Source organism: Alosa alosa, chromosome 22, assembly GCF_017589495.1.
Source record: "Alosa alosa isolate M-15738 ecotype Scorff River chromosome 22, AALO_Geno_1.1, whole genome shotgun sequence".
NCBI lineage: Eukaryota > Metazoa > Chordata > Actinopteri > Clupeiformes > Clupeidae > Alosa > Alosa alosa.
Genome location: NC_063210.1, coordinates 4102641 through 4122070, shown reverse-complemented (window position 1 = coordinate 4122070; position 19430 = coordinate 4102641). Strand labels below are relative to the sequence as shown.

General features: G+C 43.7%; 3 protein-coding genes across 5 annotated transcripts; 2 read left to right on the top strand and 1 right to left on the bottom strand.

Moving 5' to 3' along the window:
* Positions 1-645: 645 nt before the first annotated feature.
* Positions 646-7420, top strand: LOC125287792 (SPRY domain-containing SOCS box protein 3-like). 3 transcript variants are annotated; one of them, XM_048233819.1, is made up of 7 exons: positions 646-782; positions 2170-2311; positions 3340-3526; positions 3657-3844; positions 3958-4060; positions 5276-5401; positions 5729-7420. In XM_048233819.1, exons 2-7 carry the CDS (start codon positions 2267-2269, stop codon positions 6271-6273), a joined length of 1194 nt encoding a protein of 397 aa, XP_048089776.1. In that variant the 5' UTR covers positions 646-782; positions 2170-2266; the 3' UTR covers positions 6274-7420. The 3 variants fall into 3 exon arrangements, with proteins under 3 accessions (XP_048089776.1, XP_048089777.1, XP_048089778.1); XM_048233820.1 differs by lacking the exon at positions 646-782 and adding an exon at positions 1610-1806; XM_048233821.1 differs by lacking the exon at positions 646-782 and adding an exon at positions 1975-2061.
* Positions 7421-7473: 53 nt separating this feature from the next.
* Positions 7474-10934, bottom strand: LOC125287791 (probable crossover junction endonuclease EME2). Its single transcript, XM_048233818.1, has 8 exons — positions 10285-10934; positions 10055-10176; positions 9788-9880; positions 9138-9259; positions 8917-8989; positions 8569-8684; positions 8249-8438; positions 7474-7894 (listed from the first exon to the last, which is right to left on the bottom strand). Exons 1-8 carry the CDS (start codon positions 10745-10747, stop codon positions 7739-7741), a joined length of 1335 nt encoding a protein of 444 aa, XP_048089775.1. The 5' UTR covers positions 10748-10934; the 3' UTR covers positions 7474-7738.
* Positions 10935-11659: 725 nt separating this feature from the next.
* Positions 11660-18635, top strand: mfsd1l (major facilitator superfamily domain containing 1-like). Its single transcript, XM_048233314.1, has 13 exons — positions 11660-11832; positions 12076-12176; positions 12452-12576; positions 12688-12743; positions 13188-13331; positions 14080-14238; positions 14461-14576; positions 14773-14873; positions 14986-15097; positions 15337-15474; positions 15703-15842; positions 17021-17132; positions 17959-18635. Exons 1-13 carry the CDS (start codon positions 11811-11813, stop codon positions 18085-18087), a joined length of 1455 nt encoding a protein of 484 aa, XP_048089271.1. The 5' UTR covers positions 11660-11810; the 3' UTR covers positions 18088-18635.
* The last annotated feature ends 795 nt before the right edge of the window (positions 18636-19430 follow it).

The window sequence follows — 19430 nt, the reverse complement described above, 5'->3', positions numbered from 1 at the left end:
GAATGTTTATTATAACTTCACATTCATTTAAATGTATTCACTCAAAAATGACACAAATAACAGCATTTTCACCATCTCTAACAGCACTCCAGAAGTGTGTCAGATCAATAGGTACCAACATACAGTTTGGGAAAAACTGAATTACATGTGATCACTCTGTGTCAATAGGCTATCTGATCATTTATCCCATAGTAGGCCTTTATCACGGCAGCCGAAGTAGGAAGTGAACAGCCCTGTTCCTGTGTGAGCACAGGTGTTTCTAATTAAGTGTCAGATTCGGCCACAGTTACTTCAACCAGAGGCCTCGTTAATGTTTTTAGGAACACCTGTGGTTTTCCTGCCAACAGGAAAGTGAACAGCCCTGCTTCAGTTGCCCGTGGGCTGCCGTGATAAAGGCCTGTTGTCAAGCCAAGTACTAAGCGACACATTATTGTATCATATTAATTATTGTATTATTATAATTGTATTATTATATATTGTAGGCCTAACTCAATGCACTGGGGCCTTTCATTCTTCATGAATATTTTTTTTCTTTTACAGGGAGGTGTTGTCAGTTTTTAACCATCACGATATCCTATGGAAGGTGCTTAGGTCTGGCTCCTCCCAATTGACGTCTTTATCCAATAAGGTGCAGGTGAGGGAGGGCGCAGACAACTTTACTGTTTACGTCTGCCATGAGGTGAAATGGGTCACGAAGTCTTGGACATCTGACGCCACACAGCAGTGGATCATAATCGGACAAGCGTGACAGAACGTGACAAGGCAAGCGGTCGTTTAATCAGGTAGGCAACTTCATACGATAACGCTGGGAGAGTAAAATATTGTTAATATACTAAAGCCTGATATATGTTTTTGTGAGGTTTCAGACTTGGATAAGTGTATAATGAAATATCAAGGGGTAGCTTACCGTGGTGCCGTGGTGTGTGTGTGTGTGTGTGTGTGTGTGTGTGTGTGAGATTAATTGTTCATTTAGTCTGTGGCATTGTGGACGAAATGTCACTCAATTTATTAGGCTATTACGCGTTATTCCATGGTAAATTGTTTTTGTCATTAAGACAGTTTCCCTATGCTGCCTTTGGGATTGTTTTTTTAACATAAAGGATCATGTCTTCAACTAGAAATAAAGTTGTTTTGAATTAATTTATCAGGTGACAAATGTGTTTATGCCAAGACCGCATGCCCGCGGTCAGAATAGTTTATGTCGCGCGTCAGCAAATATCTGCAACATCAGTTGCGTGTGTATGTCAGAGACATGGCTCTGTGGTAGGCTATTCCCCCGCATGTGTGTTACAGTATCTCCTCATAGCATGAAACCCGATTCTGCCAGTGCTCTATGGATAGGCATAGCAATATATGCAGCTGTCAGTAGCCTACAGTGGATTGTAGGTGTCCAGAATCTATTGTATCCCTATGTGTGTGTGTGTGTGTGTGTGTGTGTGTGTGTGTGTGTGTGTGTGTGTGTGTGTGTGTTTATGGCTACCTTAAAAATCAGGCCACGCTTCGGTTCCTCTGAGTGTAACAAATAAGCTATCAATTAACTCGTGCACCGTGCACCTGTGAAGGTTGGCCTGCCAGCAAGAGTTTGTGTGAGTGTGTGTGTGGCAGCAGGTGTATCAGTTACAAGACAGCTTGAATGGCCTAATCTTGCCGGGCTGTCGCAAGAATTCTGAGAAGCGCCGGTAGCCAGGCACTGAAGGACTAAGGGTCACGGTCTATGTAAACGTGTGCATGTAATATGACATGGATGTTGAGACGCTGAGTTATGTGGACCCATGTGTGGACTCATGGCCTAAAATCAGTAAAGAGGTTAGTGGACCACAGCACCAGTGGCCCTGTGTATCAAGTGTTCGTGTGTGTGTGTGTGTGTGTGTGTGTGTGCGTGTGCGTGTGCGTGTGCGTGTGTGTGTGTGTGTGTGTGTGTGTGTGTGTGTGTGTGTGTGTGTGTGTGTGTGTGTGAGAGAGAGAGAGAGAGAGAGAGAGCCTAGCAAGTGTATGTGTATGCGTTCATGATATAATCAGAGACAATGTCTTAAGTCTGTGTGGCGCTAGCCAACGTGGAGGGTAAAGTTCTTTTAAAGAGCCTTTAAAAAAATGAGCCTAAGAGACTCGTAAATTATTTTGTCGTTCAAAGAGTTTGTGTTAATATTTTATTGTGTGTGTGTTTATCAGTGTTAGAAAACAGGTGTTGACTTGGTTGATTTGATTTGGGGATTACCGTGCCCAGAGATGCATCTGGAGTGGAACAGCGCCTGAGGCCACATCCATTATGCTGTCCTGCCAATCAGCAAAGTGGACAATGCTGACATCAGAGGTGAGGAGTCAGATGTCTCATGTCTAAAAGGGGTCAGATGTCTCATGTCACATGTATAAACATTAAATTACATCCACTGTATTTATTACGTCCACTGCATTTATGGACTTTTTGGGCAGAGGTGTGAACATGTGGATAGATTTAGCAGAAGTTTTATGAAGACAGGATTGAGTGAGTCAACATTCTGAATAAATCAGGCTGGTGTTGGAATATGGAAATGAGAGAGTTTTTCATATTCTATATTCCCATATATGAACAGCTTTTTCTGTGTTCTGCCCCCCCCCCCTCGCTCTCTCCCTCTCTCTCTCTGTAGTATTTTAAGCACATGCTTATTCCTGGCAGACAGGTTGTCTCGCCAGTCAGAGTTTGAGATTGTTGGTGGGGCCAGTCAGAGATTAGCTGATTTCTGTCCAGTTAGGCAGCAGGTTGGGTTGCACCTCAGCTGGCCTCTGTCCAGTTAGGCAGCAGGTTGGGTTGCACCTCAGCTGGTGGCAGCCCTCCTTTTTGGGGAAAGGGGGCGCGTGTGACTACTGGCCGAGGTGTGATAAGTGTGCTCAGAGTTGGTTTGAAGGATTTTCCAGTCTTAGCAGCTTTGGAATATTCCAGAAACTTTCACAAAAATAGTTAGCAAGAGTTATAGTTCATAGTCCACAAGTGCAAAGAAAGACAGTAAAAGAAGCAATAACTTCTGAGAAGTGAAAAAGGAAAGAAGCTCAAGAGGAGGCACTGTTTCCACAGTTTTGAAGTATGTTTGAGCCTTCCTCTGTATGTCCATCTGTGGCTCTCTTGCTGCCTGCCTGCCTGCCTTTCTGTGTCCCAGTTTGTCGGTGAGCTTATGTCTGCCTGTGTCTGTGCATCAGGCTGTTTTTACCATTAAATGACTTATGCCCCCCATGTTCATACTGTTCACATACTGTTTGCTAGTCTACCTAGATTTGTCTTTGAAAGCTCTAACCGTATATGTATGCACCCTACCTACCAGAATCAGACACTCTCCAAATCTCTGCCTTCTATTTGTCTGTCTGTAGGTTAACGAGTCGGATTCAGAGTCCGAGTATCAGGCAGTGTCGCTGCCCATTTCTACGGTGATGCCCCTTGTGGTGCCCGTCACAGGGGAGTCATTTTGCCAATGCCCCAACCAGACTGAGGTCAGCTGTGACCCTTCCGCTGGAGTCACCATCCTGGCTGACTGTGCGTGTGGAGAGGAGGATCAGAGTAAGTGTGTGCATGTGCATGTTTCTTTCAGAATGAGGAATGGAGATAATGGTAGATATGCAGATGATACTTAAATACTGCGGCACTATTATGGTACTAACATCTGTGGTTGTCTGTGTGTGATGTACAGCTTGTGACTGGGTGTGGGATGACACTTGTAAGTCGTCCTCCACGTACCTGAGCTGTTCCGACCGGAAAGTGAGTTTCCACTCGGAGTACAGTTGTGGAACGGCCGCCATCCGTGGAACCAAAGAACTTGCAGATGGACAGCACTTCTGGGAGATCAAGATGACGTCACCAGTCTACGGAACTGATATGGTGCGAGTGCCACCTTCTTTTACCTCCTTCTCCTTTTTTCTATTCAAATGTGGTGTTTCTTTCATGTAGTTTTGAAACAGTTTGATTTTAACATTTGTGGGTGTCTGGTGTAGATGGTTGGTGTCGGGACGTCGGAGGTGAATCTTGACCAGTTCAGGCACAGCTTCTGCAGTCTGCTGGGCACTGACGGAGACAGTTGGGGTCTTTCTTACACAGGTGAGGCCTCACACCCCTCAGTTGCATATTCACTGAAATGGCATAGTTAATGACCATTAGAGGGATTAGAGCCAGACCCTGCCATTCTGACTCTGTCCTTCATTTCCATACAGTCTGATAAACATAGAATTTATTACTGATGGCAATATGAACTGATGGTTAGAATGTGATCAAGTTGCAAATGTATCTGAACTTCCAAGGGATTTCCTTCTACAAATGACAAGTGAATTAGCATGTTGACATATTTTTTGAAGGATTTTGTCCAACTTATATAATCAGGCATTCAAAAGCACTGACTCAACCCTCATACTTATGGAGATTTACAGTTGTGTTATTTATATAACTATGCACAGCTTACAATCTATAACTTAATTCACCATCATGAAGCTGCATGTGTGTGTGTGTGTGTGTGACATGATGCTATTGGGCTTTATACCAAATGAGCACACTGTCTGCGCTGTTTGTAGGGATCCAAAGCTCAGTGTTTAGCTAGATGTCCCTGCTCTGTTATCTGCTCAAAATCAGATAAGCCTATATCCCCTCAATAACCTGTATAGCCTATAAACTGCATAGCCTATAACCTGCATAGACTGTATTCAGTTTGCCAGGAGTGATTTGTGGACAGAGGGAGACATACGTAGAAAACTTGATTGACTAAGAGTTCACAGTTACATCTTACGTAGGTAGATGAATTAGCAGGTTGTCTGCAATGGTGAGAGAGGCTTTAGAGAGGTAGTTGGCAAGAGACGCAATGAGGACACTGGCAAACAGATGGTGGAACAGACACGGTCAGCAGCAGAGTGGACTGAGATGCACTAGACAGACGGTAGGGCCAGAGGAGACCAAGCGCATGCTGAGGTTCCTGTGTGCTAGGCTGAGGAACACTAGCATGCTGAGGTTCCTGTGCGCTAGGTTGAGACACAAAATACTAGCATGCGGAGGTTCCTGTGCGCTAGGCTGAGGAACACTACTGTTCTGCTGACTCCATGTAGAACTCATGTGCCTTTGGATAGCTGGTGAGACGAAGGAGCCTTCATGCTGTCATGTTTCCTGGACAAATAATATCAGTAAGGAAGGACTAAGTCACAGGAACTAAATCAGCTGATTCTCGTTTTTCACAAAATTCTTGTTGTTGCACTCTCACTCACTGTTACTGTGCACTGGTCCTTCAGGGTGCATTTTTTCACTGTGTGTTGTGGGGTGTGGGGTGTACAGGTCTCCTGCACCATAAGGGATCGAAGGTGAGCTTCTCACCACGGTTCGGGCAGGGTTCTATCATTGGGGTTCACCTGGACAGCTGGCATGGAACCCTGACCTTTTACAAGAACCGTAGATGCATTGGTAAGGAATCACACACTCCCCAGGGTTTTATCTAATAATTATGTAAAATGTTTTAACAATTGACTTGAATTGATTATGGTTCTGTTTCAATTGGTGACTGTCAGCGTGTAAATAATCCTTTCAATGTGTAAATGATATCAATGTTTATTGCAAGTCTATTACAATCTGTCAATCTGTCTGGTTCAATGTGACAAATAGATACCCTAAGATTTAATAAACCCACCATGCCCTGAAATCCAGAGTTCTATTTTGGCATTTTGCAGTGGGATATCATTTATCTGAGCAAATATCTTTACTCATCTCCTCATTGCCTTTGCTGTGCTGCAGGTGTGGCAGCGCGTCAGCTGCAGAACAAGCGGCTCTACCCGATGGTCTGCTCCACGGCGGCCAAGAGCAGCATGAAGATGATCCGCTCGAGCTCGGTGCCCACCTCGCTGCAGTACCTATGCTGTGCCCGCCTGCGCCAGGTCATGCCACCCTCGGCCGACACCCTGAGCGTGCTGCCGCTGCCGCCGGGCCTGCGCAAGCTACTGCAAACTCAGCTGGGCTGGGTGCTCAGCCTGGACAGCTCCAGCGGCGACGACGACAGCGACTCGGACACCAACCAGCTGGACGACAGCGACTACTGCTCCAGCTCGGACTCTTACGACGACAGCCCCGGCCCCAAGGTGGACTTGCGCCGCCCGCTGGCTGCCCCCGGCCCTGGGGCCGAGGCGACGGACCCAGTGCTGTGTCCCTCCTGCCTACCCTCGTACCCCATGATGCCCGACTACAGCGGCGCCCAAGCTGAGGCTGCCACGTCCGACAGCGACACCGACAGCTGTGCCTCCGACCCCGAGACTTGCCAGAGAAAGCGCTGCAGGTGGACGTGAGGCCTGGTCACTTCCCAAGCACCCAGACACATATTCTACATACACCTCTTATTCCCCCTTGCAAACTCTCCTTTCAAATGTATGGCACATGTCCCCCAGCCTTCTGTCCACTCCCTGCCATCCGTCCACCATTTGGACACATATAAGTAGCTTCTGATTGAACAGACTGACTTTGACTGATTGTAACCATTTTCTAAAAGACACTTTAACTTTTTCAGTGTTTTTTTGATTATTTTACACCTCTGAGAGAAGAAAGATTGTGAATGTGTGGGTATGTGTGTGTTTTTCATTATGTGAAGGTTTCTGCATATTTTATAGGGGCTCCGGTAATTGAGAGAGTATCCAGACATTTTTGTTATTGCTGAAGGTAATATGTGCATTCATGCATGCAAGAAACTAAAGACTAATCTCATCAATGAATTAGTGGACTAATTGAATAGGTAGCTCAGCCTACTCAGGTATCACTCTGGCAATTCCTCCTTCATTTCTTCCCTTTTCAGGAGCCAATGTCACCATCAATGTGGCAAAATCTTCATAGGCACGGAGTAAAATGTTGAAGTTAATTGTATAACCCTTTGTAATGGTCAATACCTTAAAATGAAGAAATAGAACATCTAACTTATTTGCACCTTGTAAGGCTTTAGCCAACCAGTGTTCTACAATTATGCTACGCATCCCCAACGCAAAAAACTCAGACTTGTTATACCCTCCATTAATGTCTGTCCCTTCAACAGGCCACAACTGGTCAAGTCATACACAAAAAGAGCCTCGTGCAGGGAGGATTTTCTCACCATTTCATCCTTAACAGGAAAATGTCAGAAGATGTCAAGAGGCAGCAAATTTATTATAAGTCTTAAATCAGTCTCTCACCCTAGCACTTCTAATCTTAGTGTCTTTTAATCTGCTGTTTGAATTTATCTTCTGAGGCCAAATAGTTTTTTTTAACCATTGTTGGTAGGTGACAAATTAGTTTTCACCCAAGTTTGTAAAAGCTTTCTGCAAATATCTCTTTGTTTTGACAGGCTTGTAATTGTTTGTGTTTGGGTGATTTAATCTTGTTTAGGCAAACATTTACAGAACTTTTGTACTTTGTACTTTGCATGTTTTTCTAAATGAAAATGAAGAAAATAAACAGGTTTGAAAAGAATATCTTCATATGCTTTAATTCAATACATTACATATTCCATTACAAAATCAATAAAAATATTTATGTACAACACTGAAAGTTCCTGAATGAAATATGCTTTCCTATCTTCACATACATACGAAACAGAACCTAATCTGCAACGTAAAAAACATTAGTAACCCAGAGTAATAGAGTAGTAACAACCAGCGGCATGAAGTGCATTTGAGTGCCTCTACAGCCTGAAGTCACCAAATCACATTATAAAGGCGAAGCTTGATTTTCTTCTCTGAACCACTAGCAATTCTGAAACCGAATGTGCTAATTCAGAGACCATGACCATTAGTCCAGCACTAGCTGAGAATTCTCCGTAGTGAGGATGCGATAGATACGAGATGAAAACTCAGGGCCAACCCGCCTCTCCTTCACCATGCCTTTCACTGTTAGGTCAGCTAACAGACCACGCCTCTCTTTCTCCAAATCCAACTTCTCATACGCCTGGAGAAATAGATTATAACAAGATGCATTACATAATAATCTAATAATAATCTAGATGACCACATATTCTTGATTTCCATTACTGTGAGCATATTACATAGCCAATCACAAGTTAAGAGTTTATGTAAAGGACAAGGCAAAAATCTATTTTTTACCATGCATATTTCACATGCATATTCTGACAACCTTTGTGCTCATTACTGTATTGACACAGTATTACCGGTTCACACTGTGATGTGGGTGGATGTGCTGGTGTGTCCGCACAGTGGGTGTGAGAGTGTAGGCAGGTGTGTGTGTGTGTGTGTGTGTGTGTGTGTGTGTGTGTGTGTGTGTGTGTGTGTGTGACAGTAGTACCTGCAGCAGGAGCTGGGGGGAGGGGTAGGCCGAGGTCACTGCCGCAGCCACCGCAGGGCTGACGCGGTTCAGCTGCTGAAGCTGCCGGCTCCACACCGCGGCCAGACCCTTTCCATCCCGCTCCACCCGAGCGCCGGCCGCCCACGCGCCGTCTACGCAGAAGCCCAGCTCAGTGCACTCGGACATGGCCCTGTGAGTAAACAAACACACACACACATCTTATACAGTTATCACTGTTGGTATCAACTTGTTACTGGTGAAATTATTTCCAGTGAGAGTGAATGAGGACAGAGAAAGAAGGGGTGAGTGAGTGCACTCACTTGAAGGGACGTTTGGACAGAGCCTTTGTGTAGGAGCAGACTTGGTCTGCGACTTCCTTCCAGTTGTACAGAAAGTGGACACACACGCTCTTATAAAGCTGCAGGTACACTAGCACCTGTCCAGAATTAATTATGTTAGCAACATGGGTGATCAACTTTGCTAACTTTCCTCCCTAACTTTAAAAATATGAATAACAAAATACACCGGACAATAGCTTTTTAAGGGCATACACCTTATAAACAAATACAAATTCAGTTGTACAGTTTCTCTTGTGCTGCTGTTTCTTTGTATGTGAATCTGTGTGTGCATCCATACTGGTTTGTGTGCTGTAAAATATGACGTCTCACCTCTTCTAATTCCACATCATCCATACCCAACTGAGAACGCAGGTCACCGTGAGAATGATACCATGAACCCCGTCTGACAAAAAAGAAGCACAACAGTCTAAGAACACACTTACTCACACACATACACACAACTGCATGCACTTACTCGCATACATACAAACACACAACCAAATGAAACCTTTTCCAAATAGTCTTACAGTCCGAAACACATGGGCACTTACTTGCGATGCTGAGAACCCATCACCAACATGGTCACAACCGAGCTTGTATGTGTCTTCAGGTGGTCCGACAGTGCGGTCAGCAGAGAGGACTCCTCATGCTGACTTGAGTTACCTTGCAAAATCTAAATTAGTCAAACAAAAACACAGAAATCTGTTTTGAAATGTGTGTAATGTAACTCTGATGAGTATATAGTCTATGTTCATAAGCACATGTTTGAGTCCATTCCACAAGCACATGTTAACAACACCTATTCCACTCATTCCAAATGAAATGTATACTGTATCAATGGACCCAAAAACTAGTGTGATACACAGTGCTTCTAGCTTATTAGCTGCTGATGCATAACAGGCATACGGGATGTGACCGTGTGAGTATGGTGCTGAAGGTAAAAGAGAATGGGCAGAGCTGTTCAATCACATAGCACAGCTGTGTATACCAGTCAGGCTATTAAACTGTTGAAGAGTGAATTATTTTCCTGGTTCCTTCTAGAATTCTACGCAAACAATCTATAGTTTCAGTGTTCTTTATACAGTTTATGGGGAAAATCTTGGAACTCTCGGATTGCGAACATTCTAATCACATATTTGTGACCGTACTCCTCAACAGATGTGTAGCAGACTAGCAGTATATGTGTGCATTTGTAACATACCTGTTTGACTGACGTCACTACATCCATGAACTCATACAGAGAAATCACCATAAGCACCTGCTCTTCCTCAACTTCTCCATCTTCAGAATTCTCCTAAGATAATTAAATACACAATGTGGTCCAACATGTTACCTATATGAAAATGTCCTTTAGGAGTGTACAGCAGTTGTTTATATGGAGTATCTCAGCAGCCTTATGTAGTTCTGCCTACATTAACACTGCCATCATCTGAGACAGCTAAGAGTGTGCAAAGAGCAGGGTGGCTACCTGAGGCAGGGATCGTGTCCAGGTGATGCTATGAGTCAGAGAATGAGGCTCTATACAACTCTTCCATTCTAGTTCTGAAAGAGTCTCGGTCAAAACATCCGACCTTCCATCCTGCAGTAAAACTATCACAGACAGAGAGAGAGAGAGAGAGAAAGAGAGAGAGAGTGTATAATTGCAGCATCACAAAATACAAACACTTGACTGCCACTAAGCCTTGATGAGACATTCACCTGGATGGATTCGCACTGTTAGACACTTCACATAATTTTCAGGTCGGTAACTTTTGAGTCGTTCTGCAGCCTCTTTTCTCTTCTGCTGTTCCAGTCTTTTCTCCTCTTTCTTTTTCTGTCTCTCCTGTTTGGCTCTTTCTCTTTCTGCCCTTCTCTCCTCTGCTTTGGCGCGATCAGCATCAACCTCCTCACGATTCCGTCGTTTTTTCCCAGGACTCGGGGTTCTTGGCTCAGTTTGGTTCGGAGGTTTAAGTACGTCTTTCGCATCTCCTTCGTCTTCATCAAGTACTACGACTGCGTTCGATAGCGTCCCATGGTCCGCACCAGTTCTGGTAATTTCAGGGACACGCAAAATGTTACTATCTTTTTCAGTCACGTTCGTGTATGTCTGTTTAGGATTAATGTTACATTCTGAATCACTTTCGGAATCTGATAATTCCCAGGCATAAACTCTTTTAGACATAGCTATATTGCACGGTTAAGTTATGTTGCCCAAACCGGTAGCTAACCTTCTGCGTTATACCACAAGTCTTCTCTTTAAACACTTCAAAAGTCGTCTATATGGTTAAAAATACCGAAGGATTGGTATCGACACTGATCAAAGCCACTGATCCCCACGCCTGCAAAAACATCGATTCCGGATTTTATCTCCCACTTCAAACAAAAACACATGGCTGGATACGGGTGGGCACGAGGGACAATCTTTTATACAACAAAACAATGTTTGAGAAACGCGAAAGACTTTTCTGCATGGTGCATTAATTTACTCATAATCAGTAGCAAAGTGGGTCATTGTCTGTTGTTGATCAGGCAACATTAAAAAGCCATTCGAGTCAACGTGACAGCTATGTGCAGGTGAGATGCTGTCCAGACTGTACATGGATTAGTCGCCTACATTTAAAGCACACCATATGACGTTCGGAAACTCGGCAGGCAGAACTCGGGCTCTAATTTGTGGGTCAATAACACGTCTGGCAAAGATGGTTTTAAATCACCTCACAATGTTGTTAATACTGCTAACGTTACATTGACCTCACATGTTTAGTTTAAATGATCTTTAAGTACCTTTACAGGAACATTATGAAGCGTAACAATTGCGCCAATGCAATAGCTAAACCCAGATGCACCGTATCGGCTATTAATACCTTCTACCTACTACCTATAAATCCTTAAATTATCTACTGATAATCATTTCCATGTGCACAGTGCTAGTAGATGAACAAATCAGTTTACTTTACATGATGACAGTAAAATGGTCATGCGCCAATCATAATCCAGTCATGTGGTGGCGGATTTGACGTTGGTGCACGAGTGCGGTAGTTCCTGTTTAGCCCTTTTGGAATATAGGTACATCATGTGGAACAGTTTCGTGATCAGCTTGTTTGGCTCTGCCACATCCATCATGCCATAGATATCAGATGAGTTTACAGGCTTCTGCAGCAGCCGCTATGGAGAGTTGCATGTAAACAAATAAGACTACTCTGCAGAATCTGTCTCTCCTTCCTTCCACAGAAATTTTATACAGAATGGCGAAACCGGCTGAGAAAGGTGGGCTAAAGTTGGTAAACGTTTTGGGCTTCTGTTGGAGATATTTTATTCAGTGTTAAAATTACACATGCGACCTGACCTAAACCGGTTAGCTGCGAAGTTCCACTGAGTTGTTTTCGTCATGTCAGATTTGAGACATTTTAATTACCCTGCGTGCGTGTCCTCACACGCCCAGACCTATATTATCTGTCATCAACATAAAACATCAATCCGACTGTAATGTACTGTATTTTCTTGCTGCAGCCTATTACCGTTTTGTGGTACTGTTCTTCAACTGCCTGTTGACGTTCGGCTCCTACTTCTGTTTCGACATCCCAAGTGTGTTGCAAGATCAGTTCCAGGGGGTGAGTCAGTGAAGCTAATTTGATTGCAGGGGTTCAGAACATTGCTCATCAACTTGCAAGAATGAGGTCACATTGATTAGACAAGATTGGACAGTGTACTCATGATGTTGAAGCTTTTCTTTGTGAATAGTGTCTCTGTTGGTTGAACTAAGACTGGCACACTAGCAAGTCTAACCTCTCTCTGTGCCTGATGGTGGGATACAGTATGGACCACTTCTGTCTCCTGTGTCATTTTCAAATTGTTTTAACTATTTGTTTAAACTATTTTTGAACAGAATCTGACCTGTCCAAACGCGTCTGTAACTAATGGGACCTCACAAAACACTACAGAGGTGTGTGTGGAGGGTCTAGGAATGACCCCTCAGGAGTACAACCTGCTCTACGCCATCTATGCCTGGACGTTAGTATTCAACCCCCATACACGCAAACACATTCTAATGATGCATGTTTGGCTTTTAAAAGTTGTACTGTTTGCTTTAATATAAAAAACTCTCCTCTGGTGTGCCCATAGAAATGCACTGGTGGTGATTATGGCTGGCTTCCTTATTGACAAGCTGGGAAATCGCTGTAAGTAGTGTGTGTGTGTGTGTGTGTGTGCTTGGGAATGGGTTGTGGAATTGGTAGTGTAAGCCTAATATGGCTATGTAAAACTCTAAGTATGCAGTTTGATGGTTCATATTTCGCAGTAAGCCAGGCTTAGTTTTTCCATCCAGACACTGTAGGGGCAGCCGTGGCCTACTGGTTAGCGCTTCGGACTTGTTACCGGAGGGCTGCCGGTTCGAACCCCGACCAGTAGGCACGGCTGAAGTGCCCTTGAGCAAGGCACCTAACCCCTCACTGCTTCCCGAGGACCAGCTGTTGTTGCAGGCAGCTCACTGCGCCGGGATTAGTCTGTGCTTCACCTCAGTGTGTGTTCACTGCAAAAAATAAATGCAGAGACCAAATTTCCCTCACAGGATCAAAAGAGTATATATACTTATTCTGTTGCTAACAGTGCTGTTTCTCTTGCAGTCGGGGTGTTCCTCTTCTCCTTCCTGACGGTGCTGGGGGCGGCCATCTTTGCTTTGGGTTCCCACTTTAAGGGCACCTCGGCTCTGCTGCCACTCATGCTCACTGGCCGCCTGCTCTTCGGCTCCGGCAACGGCTCCCTCACCAGTAAGAACACAAAAGCTCAGAGCAGCAGGGATGACGCATACAGCAGTCCATGGTCAAGCTCACCTAACAGTCTATGGTCAAGCTCACCTAACAGTCTATGGTCAAGCTCATCTAACAGGAGTACTGTGCTTCCCATGAGCTAGTCATGCTCACCAATCAGAGGTGGCCCTTTCAAAATCACAAATCCAATCGCAATAGCAATATCTGTCAGAAAAATCACAATGAGATATTTCCCCACATTGTGCAGGCCTTGTCCAAATCAATGCTAAGTGAATAGCTAGACCTAAAGGCAAGCGCTATCAGTTAGACTTAAGACACTGAACTATGTGCATAATCAATGCACTTCAGCAATCCCTCTTTGTGATGGCTATGTCTCATAGTGGTGAGCAATTTTATGGGGGAAAGCAACCTTTCTGTGGGAACATATGTTTAAGTAGTGCACTCTTTTCCTAAGCCCACACTCCTTGCCATAAGCCCACACATGAAAACACTTTAATAAGCTAGATTACTGTTGTGTTGTATGTGAGACCCATAGCATGCAGTAGCGTTGTTTTTCAAAAATAAAGGGTTACTGTAATGCAAAAGAAGGATCACTGTAATGTAGTGCACTGATCATTCCCTGAATCCTGAGAGATGTTTAAATCATTATACATAGACTGAAAACCACAAAACATGGCAGATGTCAGGCACAAAGACATTGCTGCTATATCAATTGTGTGTGTGTGTGTGTGTGTGTTCTCGTTTTCAGTTGTGCAGAACCGTATCACAGCGTTCTGGTTCCGTGGCAAGGAGCTTGCATTAGCGTTTGGTCTGACCTTGGCATTCTCCAGACTGGGTTCGGTCCTTAACTTCTTTCTGACGCAGCGCTTTGAGGCTGACTATGGCATGCAGTGGACTCTCTGGGGAGGTGCGAAACAGCAGAATTACCTAACTTCAGCAAGCACAATGCCATTGGAAACAGTCTGTTTATTGGTCATTTTTTGCCAGATACTTTTTGATGTCAAGTTAAAATAGAATGTCATCGCTCACTGTAGCCTCTTCCCACTGTGCGTTAAAGAGCACAGATCTTGTCTACTGAATCTTTTAACTGCTTTTGGCGTGTGTGTGTGTGTGTGTGTGTGTGACACAGGCACTCTTTTGTGTGTGCTGGGTTTCCTGTCTGCCATCACTGTGAGTGCTCTAGATAAGGTGGGCATGAAACAGCTGGGTCTTGACGGAGCGATACAGGAGGAGTCCCGCAAAGTGGTGAGTATACTGTCTCCTTGTGCTGCTCAACAGGAGCACAGTGGTGAGTATACTGTCTCCTTGTGCTGCTCAACAGGAGCTCAGATGTGTGTATGTGATGTGACTGGCTCTATTGCAAATATAACGTGCATATTGTATGTTGCTAAACTGTTGTGTGTGTGTGTTTATGTTTGTGTGTGTCTATGCTTGGATGAAGAGGATACAAGATGTGAGATTGCTGTCTCTGCGCTACTGGCTGCTGGTGCTTACCATCATGTTCTTTTACAACGGCATCTTTCCATTCATCGCTGACGCCAGGTACACACCCACACACACACACACACACACACACACACACACACATTTACACACATAGACTGGTCTGGCATGTGAGCATTAATATTGACATGATTGATTTGATGTGCTGCAGTAAGTTCATCCAGGACAAATACAGCGGCTATGAGCAGAAGGACGCAGCCTACATCGCTGGAGCCGTGTATGACAGCTCTCTGGTGCTCTCCGCCACTGTGGGCATACTTATTGTGAGGAAGCAGACGCACATCACAAATACATCATCATACACAGGCGTTCTCGTACCCACATTCTGCACACATGCTTACACACTTTTGTAATTACTTCTATTTACTCACATAATTGTGTGGTTTCTTCTTCACTTGCTGTATGTTCCAGTCGATTTCACCCTTTTGTTATACATGCTCTCTCTCTCTCTCTCTCTCTGTGTGTGTGTGTGTGTGTGTGTGTGTGTGTGCGCATGCTGTAGGACTACATCGGCCTGAGGGGTGTGTTTGCTGTCTTATGTGCGGTCCTCACACTGCCGGTGTTTGGCCTGCTGGCCTTCACCTTTGTCCCTCCTCTCATCTGCACTATTTGGCTCGGAGTCACATACTCGTTTGCTGCTGTAAGACACACACACATTCACTTGTATGAATATACCGTATGCATACGAGTCCTATCCTAAGCTATTTACCTTAATATTGTATGTTTATTGTGCCAAGGTATATTGTACAAAATATTTGAAAGGGCTGTAAACAACTAAAATGCTAACGTGCACATTTATAAATCAAAGATATACTGTATATAGTTCTAAAATATTTTTGTCTCGTTCTTTCTTTTCCTGTTTTTTCAGGCTAGTATGTGGCCTTCTATTCCTCTTGTGGTACCTCAGGCAACTCTGGGGACGGCTATGGGCCTGGCTACATCAGTGCAAATGGTTGGCATTGGAGTTTCCAACCTAGTGGTTGGGCAGATTCTGGGCACCAAATCTAGGTACCAATGAACAGAGAAGTATACAGATAGCAGAAAAGATGAAAATAAGTAAATACTACATGTTTATTAAAGGAATTATCCGGAGTAAAATGCACTTTAGATCAATTTACGGATGATTGGGAGTACATACGTTGAGTTGACATCAAAATCATGTCATTCGGGTGTGATTTTACCGTTTTTAGTCAAAAATCGTTAGTCTGTTAGTGACCAGGTCATTTCGCCTCTACAAAACGCTATTTGTATACCTCTTCTACAGTTCCAAACAACATTACACTTACGTGGTAGTGAGTAGAGGGTAACTAAAGCCAAACCGAGGTCTTTATGTGGTCGTATAGAGAGTCCAGAATGAATTTCATCAAGCCAGTACCTTTCCGGAAATGTTGCTGCTGCAGCTAGCATCTTCAGGGAAAGTCCGTAGGGAGTCGATTGCTGAGTGTGGAGTAACACACTCTGGAAATTCACAATTTCGTCGCCGTTTTTTTTTTTTTTTTTTTTTTTTAAAAACATAGTCCAGTATTTCTTTCAAATTGAAATGAAGTTGTATGCAACAGCAAACCCTAGCTTACTAACAGGTTGGAATTTTGAAATGTCACGTGGACGTGATGTCGGCAACGACGCGGATGCAATCGACTCCTAGATTCTACAGACTTTCCCCTAAAGATGCTAGCTGCAGCAGCAACATTTCCGGAAAGGTACTGGCTTGATGAAATTCATTCTGGACTCTCTATCCGACCACATAAAGACCTCGGGATACTTCGGTTTGGCTTTAGGGGCCCTCTACTCACTACCACGTAAGTGTAATGTTGTTTGGAACTGTAGAAGAGGTATAAAAATAGCGGTTTTGTAACGGCGAAATGACATGCCCTGGTCACTAACAGGCTAACGAGTTTTGACTAAAAACGGTAAAATCGAACTTTCTCAAAACACATCCGAATGACATGATTTTGATGTCACCTCAACGTATTTACTCCCAATCATCCGTAAATTGATCTAAAATGCATTTTACTCCGAATAATTCCTTTAAGCACAATTTTGTTTTTATTGGATATATGCACATACACTTCTTTACATAGTTGATACACATTCTTTAATGTTTAATGTCAGTTTGACAGTAGGTTGACCTGGATAATCATTTCACTCTCAGACTTCATTCTCCTAATGTGTGTGTGTGTGTGTAGTGATGCAAAGATCCCACTGTGGCGATGGCAGAGGATGATGATCTTCATGTTAGCCAACACCATCAGCTGTATTGCCACGGCAACGGCCCTCAATTTCGTGGACCATCGACAGGTGGGCAGCACTAATTGGCTGAGAGATGCAATGAAGTTGCTATGGCTTAGGGGTGACTAGATGTCACATCCCTGTTTTTGGTGGCCTGTCCCCGATGAAAATAAATGAACCTGAATTGTTTCCCCTTTATAAAAACAATAGATATTGTAATGATATTGACAGCGCAACTGGAAATGTCCCCGGTTTTCATCTCAGAAATCTGTTCACCTTACCATGGCTTAGGGCTGTGCTTTCAATACTGAAATATCGATATATTGTTTTGCCACTGCCCCTAAATATGGATATGTTTTATTAAAGCATTAGGCTGTATAAAAATGTCTATGCAGCTATTGTGATATTCTTTTTATTATTTGTCAGCTGAATTATCAGTATAATGTGATCTATACTGCTCAGGTGGTACACAGCAAATTGTGTTTCCAGCTCTATGTTTACATTTTGGGTAAGACGTTTTGCAATATATGGCAATATGTATTGTATCGCAATATATCGTGCTGTATTGTATGGTGACCCATGTATCGTGATGCGTATCGTGAGGTCCTTGCTAATACACAGCCCTACTATGGCTGCGATCATCTGAGATCCCCCACATCACAACTATATTTAGTCACGCCATCAGTGTGGGTGGCTGTATTTGTTCCTGGCCCTGAACTTTGCCAACTGTCTTTTACATAAGTCTCACAATGAAAGTTGCTCTGAGCTGTTGCCAAGCAACGTCCACATGGAGCTAACATAGAGATTTTGAATGTACCTTGTGCTGTTCCACCGTGTGTGTGTGTGTGTGTGTGTGTGTGTGTGTGTGTGTGTGTGTGTGTGTGTGTGTGTGTAGGGGGGGACACTGAACAAAACAACCAAGAGGTCCGCAGCAGCCCCTCCTGCGGCAGCAGGGGACAGAGAGCCTCTGGTGGGAGAGGAGAGGGAGGGAGCTGGAGACGGAGAGCGACAGGAAGAGGAGTGAGGTCATCTGCAGCCATTGACCACACCTGGAGCTTTCACCTTCTCATATGACCTGGGATGGAACATTCACTCTTTCACCTTCTCATATTGATTTTTTCTCCGCTTGCTTTTTTCAGTCCTCTCTATTTGTCCTCTATCTTTATCATTAACTTTTTATCTTTTTCTAAAGAGAAGCAAAGGGAGCAATGTTACGTGTAAAATTCTCGGATACTCTACTCTACTACACTAACAGTAATTATATCCACTCCTCTTTGCTGACTGTGTTTTAGTTGCCTCTCAGTATCAGAGTCTGGAAATACTTGTGGTCAGTGACATAAGTGCAAAACATTAAAGTATGGACTATTGCTTAACAGCATAGGTCAGATGTGTGTGTGTGTGTGTGTGTGTGTGTGTGTGTGTGTGTGTGTGTGTGTGTGTGTGTGTGTGTGTCAGAAATCAGAAATGTGCCAATTCATTTTTTGTTAAATCACTATTGCCATTATGGTTGCATGAGGGACAGGATTTTTTTACTGCATGTAAAAATTGTAACAATAAAAATGTTTGTATTAATCTGATGCTTCTTATGTATTTTACAAATGTGAATTATTAAATGTTGACCATTACAACATTAGTCCTACTCGTCCTCCTTCCCAGTAGATAGGTAGCTGGACTCACATACAGCAGTACTGAGGCTTGGATCAGAAATCATCTAAAAGTTAAAAGATCTGTCTCAGGAGATGTAATATTCTATGAGAACATAATGTAACAAACCCATGAGGATGTTAAAGCCATACATTTGGCCAAGTCTAGCAATTGCACAAAATTCGACATGTTGGTATCTTTATCCTTACTGCGCTTAGACGTAAGGTATTATCTTGTCCAGAACACTGCAACGGTTTGCTTAGACTATCATTTGTGGCCTTAGAAACCCACACACAATGCCGTGGTTTCGATGAATTTCTTCCCACGCACATGCTGCATGTGCACTCTGCGCTATGACAGCAGGCCTACACCACCAGGGAACGCCATAACGCCTCCGACTACGCATCTCTTGATTCCTGCGTTGGTGGAGGTTGCCTGCAGCAACCGCAGATTCTGGATCAGTTTCATCGACCTGTTTTACATGGCATGTCAAGGTGTGTGCACTGCACTCTCTTTTAGCAGCTGGAATTAGTTGCTGTACAGAAAGCACTGTCAGAAAAATCACACTAATTTCCAAAATGTCAGATTTTAGATTTAGCCGGCCAGTCTTGCATTTCCATAATAAAAAAAAAAAAAACTTGCCTTTTGATTGTCCAACTTTTGTTGTGGCAACTAGTCTAACTTCGTACCTCTAGTAAAACTGAACTACTACACTAAACTCCT

Excerpts from the sequence above, each read along its gene's own strand:
- LOC125287792 (XM_048233819.1), top strand. The coding sequence starts at position 2,267 with ATGCTGTCCTGCCAATCAGCAAAGTGGACAATGCTGACATCAGAG. Across the intron at positions 2,312-3,339 it reads GGACAATGCTGACATCAGAG|GTTAACGAGTCGGATTCAGA; the intron begins GTGAGGAGTCAG and ends GTCTGTCTGTAG. Across the intron at positions 3,527-3,656 it reads GTGTGGAGAGGAGGATCAGA|CTTGTGACTGGGTGTGGGAT; the intron begins GTAAGTGTGTGC and ends TGTGATGTACAG.
- LOC125287791 (XM_048233818.1), bottom strand. The coding sequence starts at position 10,747 with ATGTCTAAAAGAGTTTATGCCTGGGAATTATCAGATTCCGAAAGTGAT. Across the intron at positions 10,177-10,284 it reads AACAGTGCGAATCCATCCAG|TTTTACTGCAGGATGGAAGG; the intron begins GTGAATGTCTCA and ends TGTCTGTGATAG. Across the intron at positions 7,895-8,248 it reads CCCCCCAGCTCCTGCTGCAG|GCGTATGAGAAGTTGGATTT; the intron begins GTACTACTGTCA and ends CTATTTCTCCAG.
- mfsd1l (XM_048233314.1), top strand. The coding sequence starts at position 11,811 with ATGGCGAAACCGGCTGAGAAAG. Across the intron at positions 14,874-14,985 it reads CCATTCATCGCTGACGCCAG|TAAGTTCATCCAGGACAAAT; the intron begins GTACACACCCAC and ends GATGTGCTGCAG. Across the intron at positions 15,475-15,702 it reads TCACATACTCGTTTGCTGCT|GCTAGTATGTGGCCTTCTAT; the intron begins GTAAGACACACA and ends CTGTTTTTTCAG.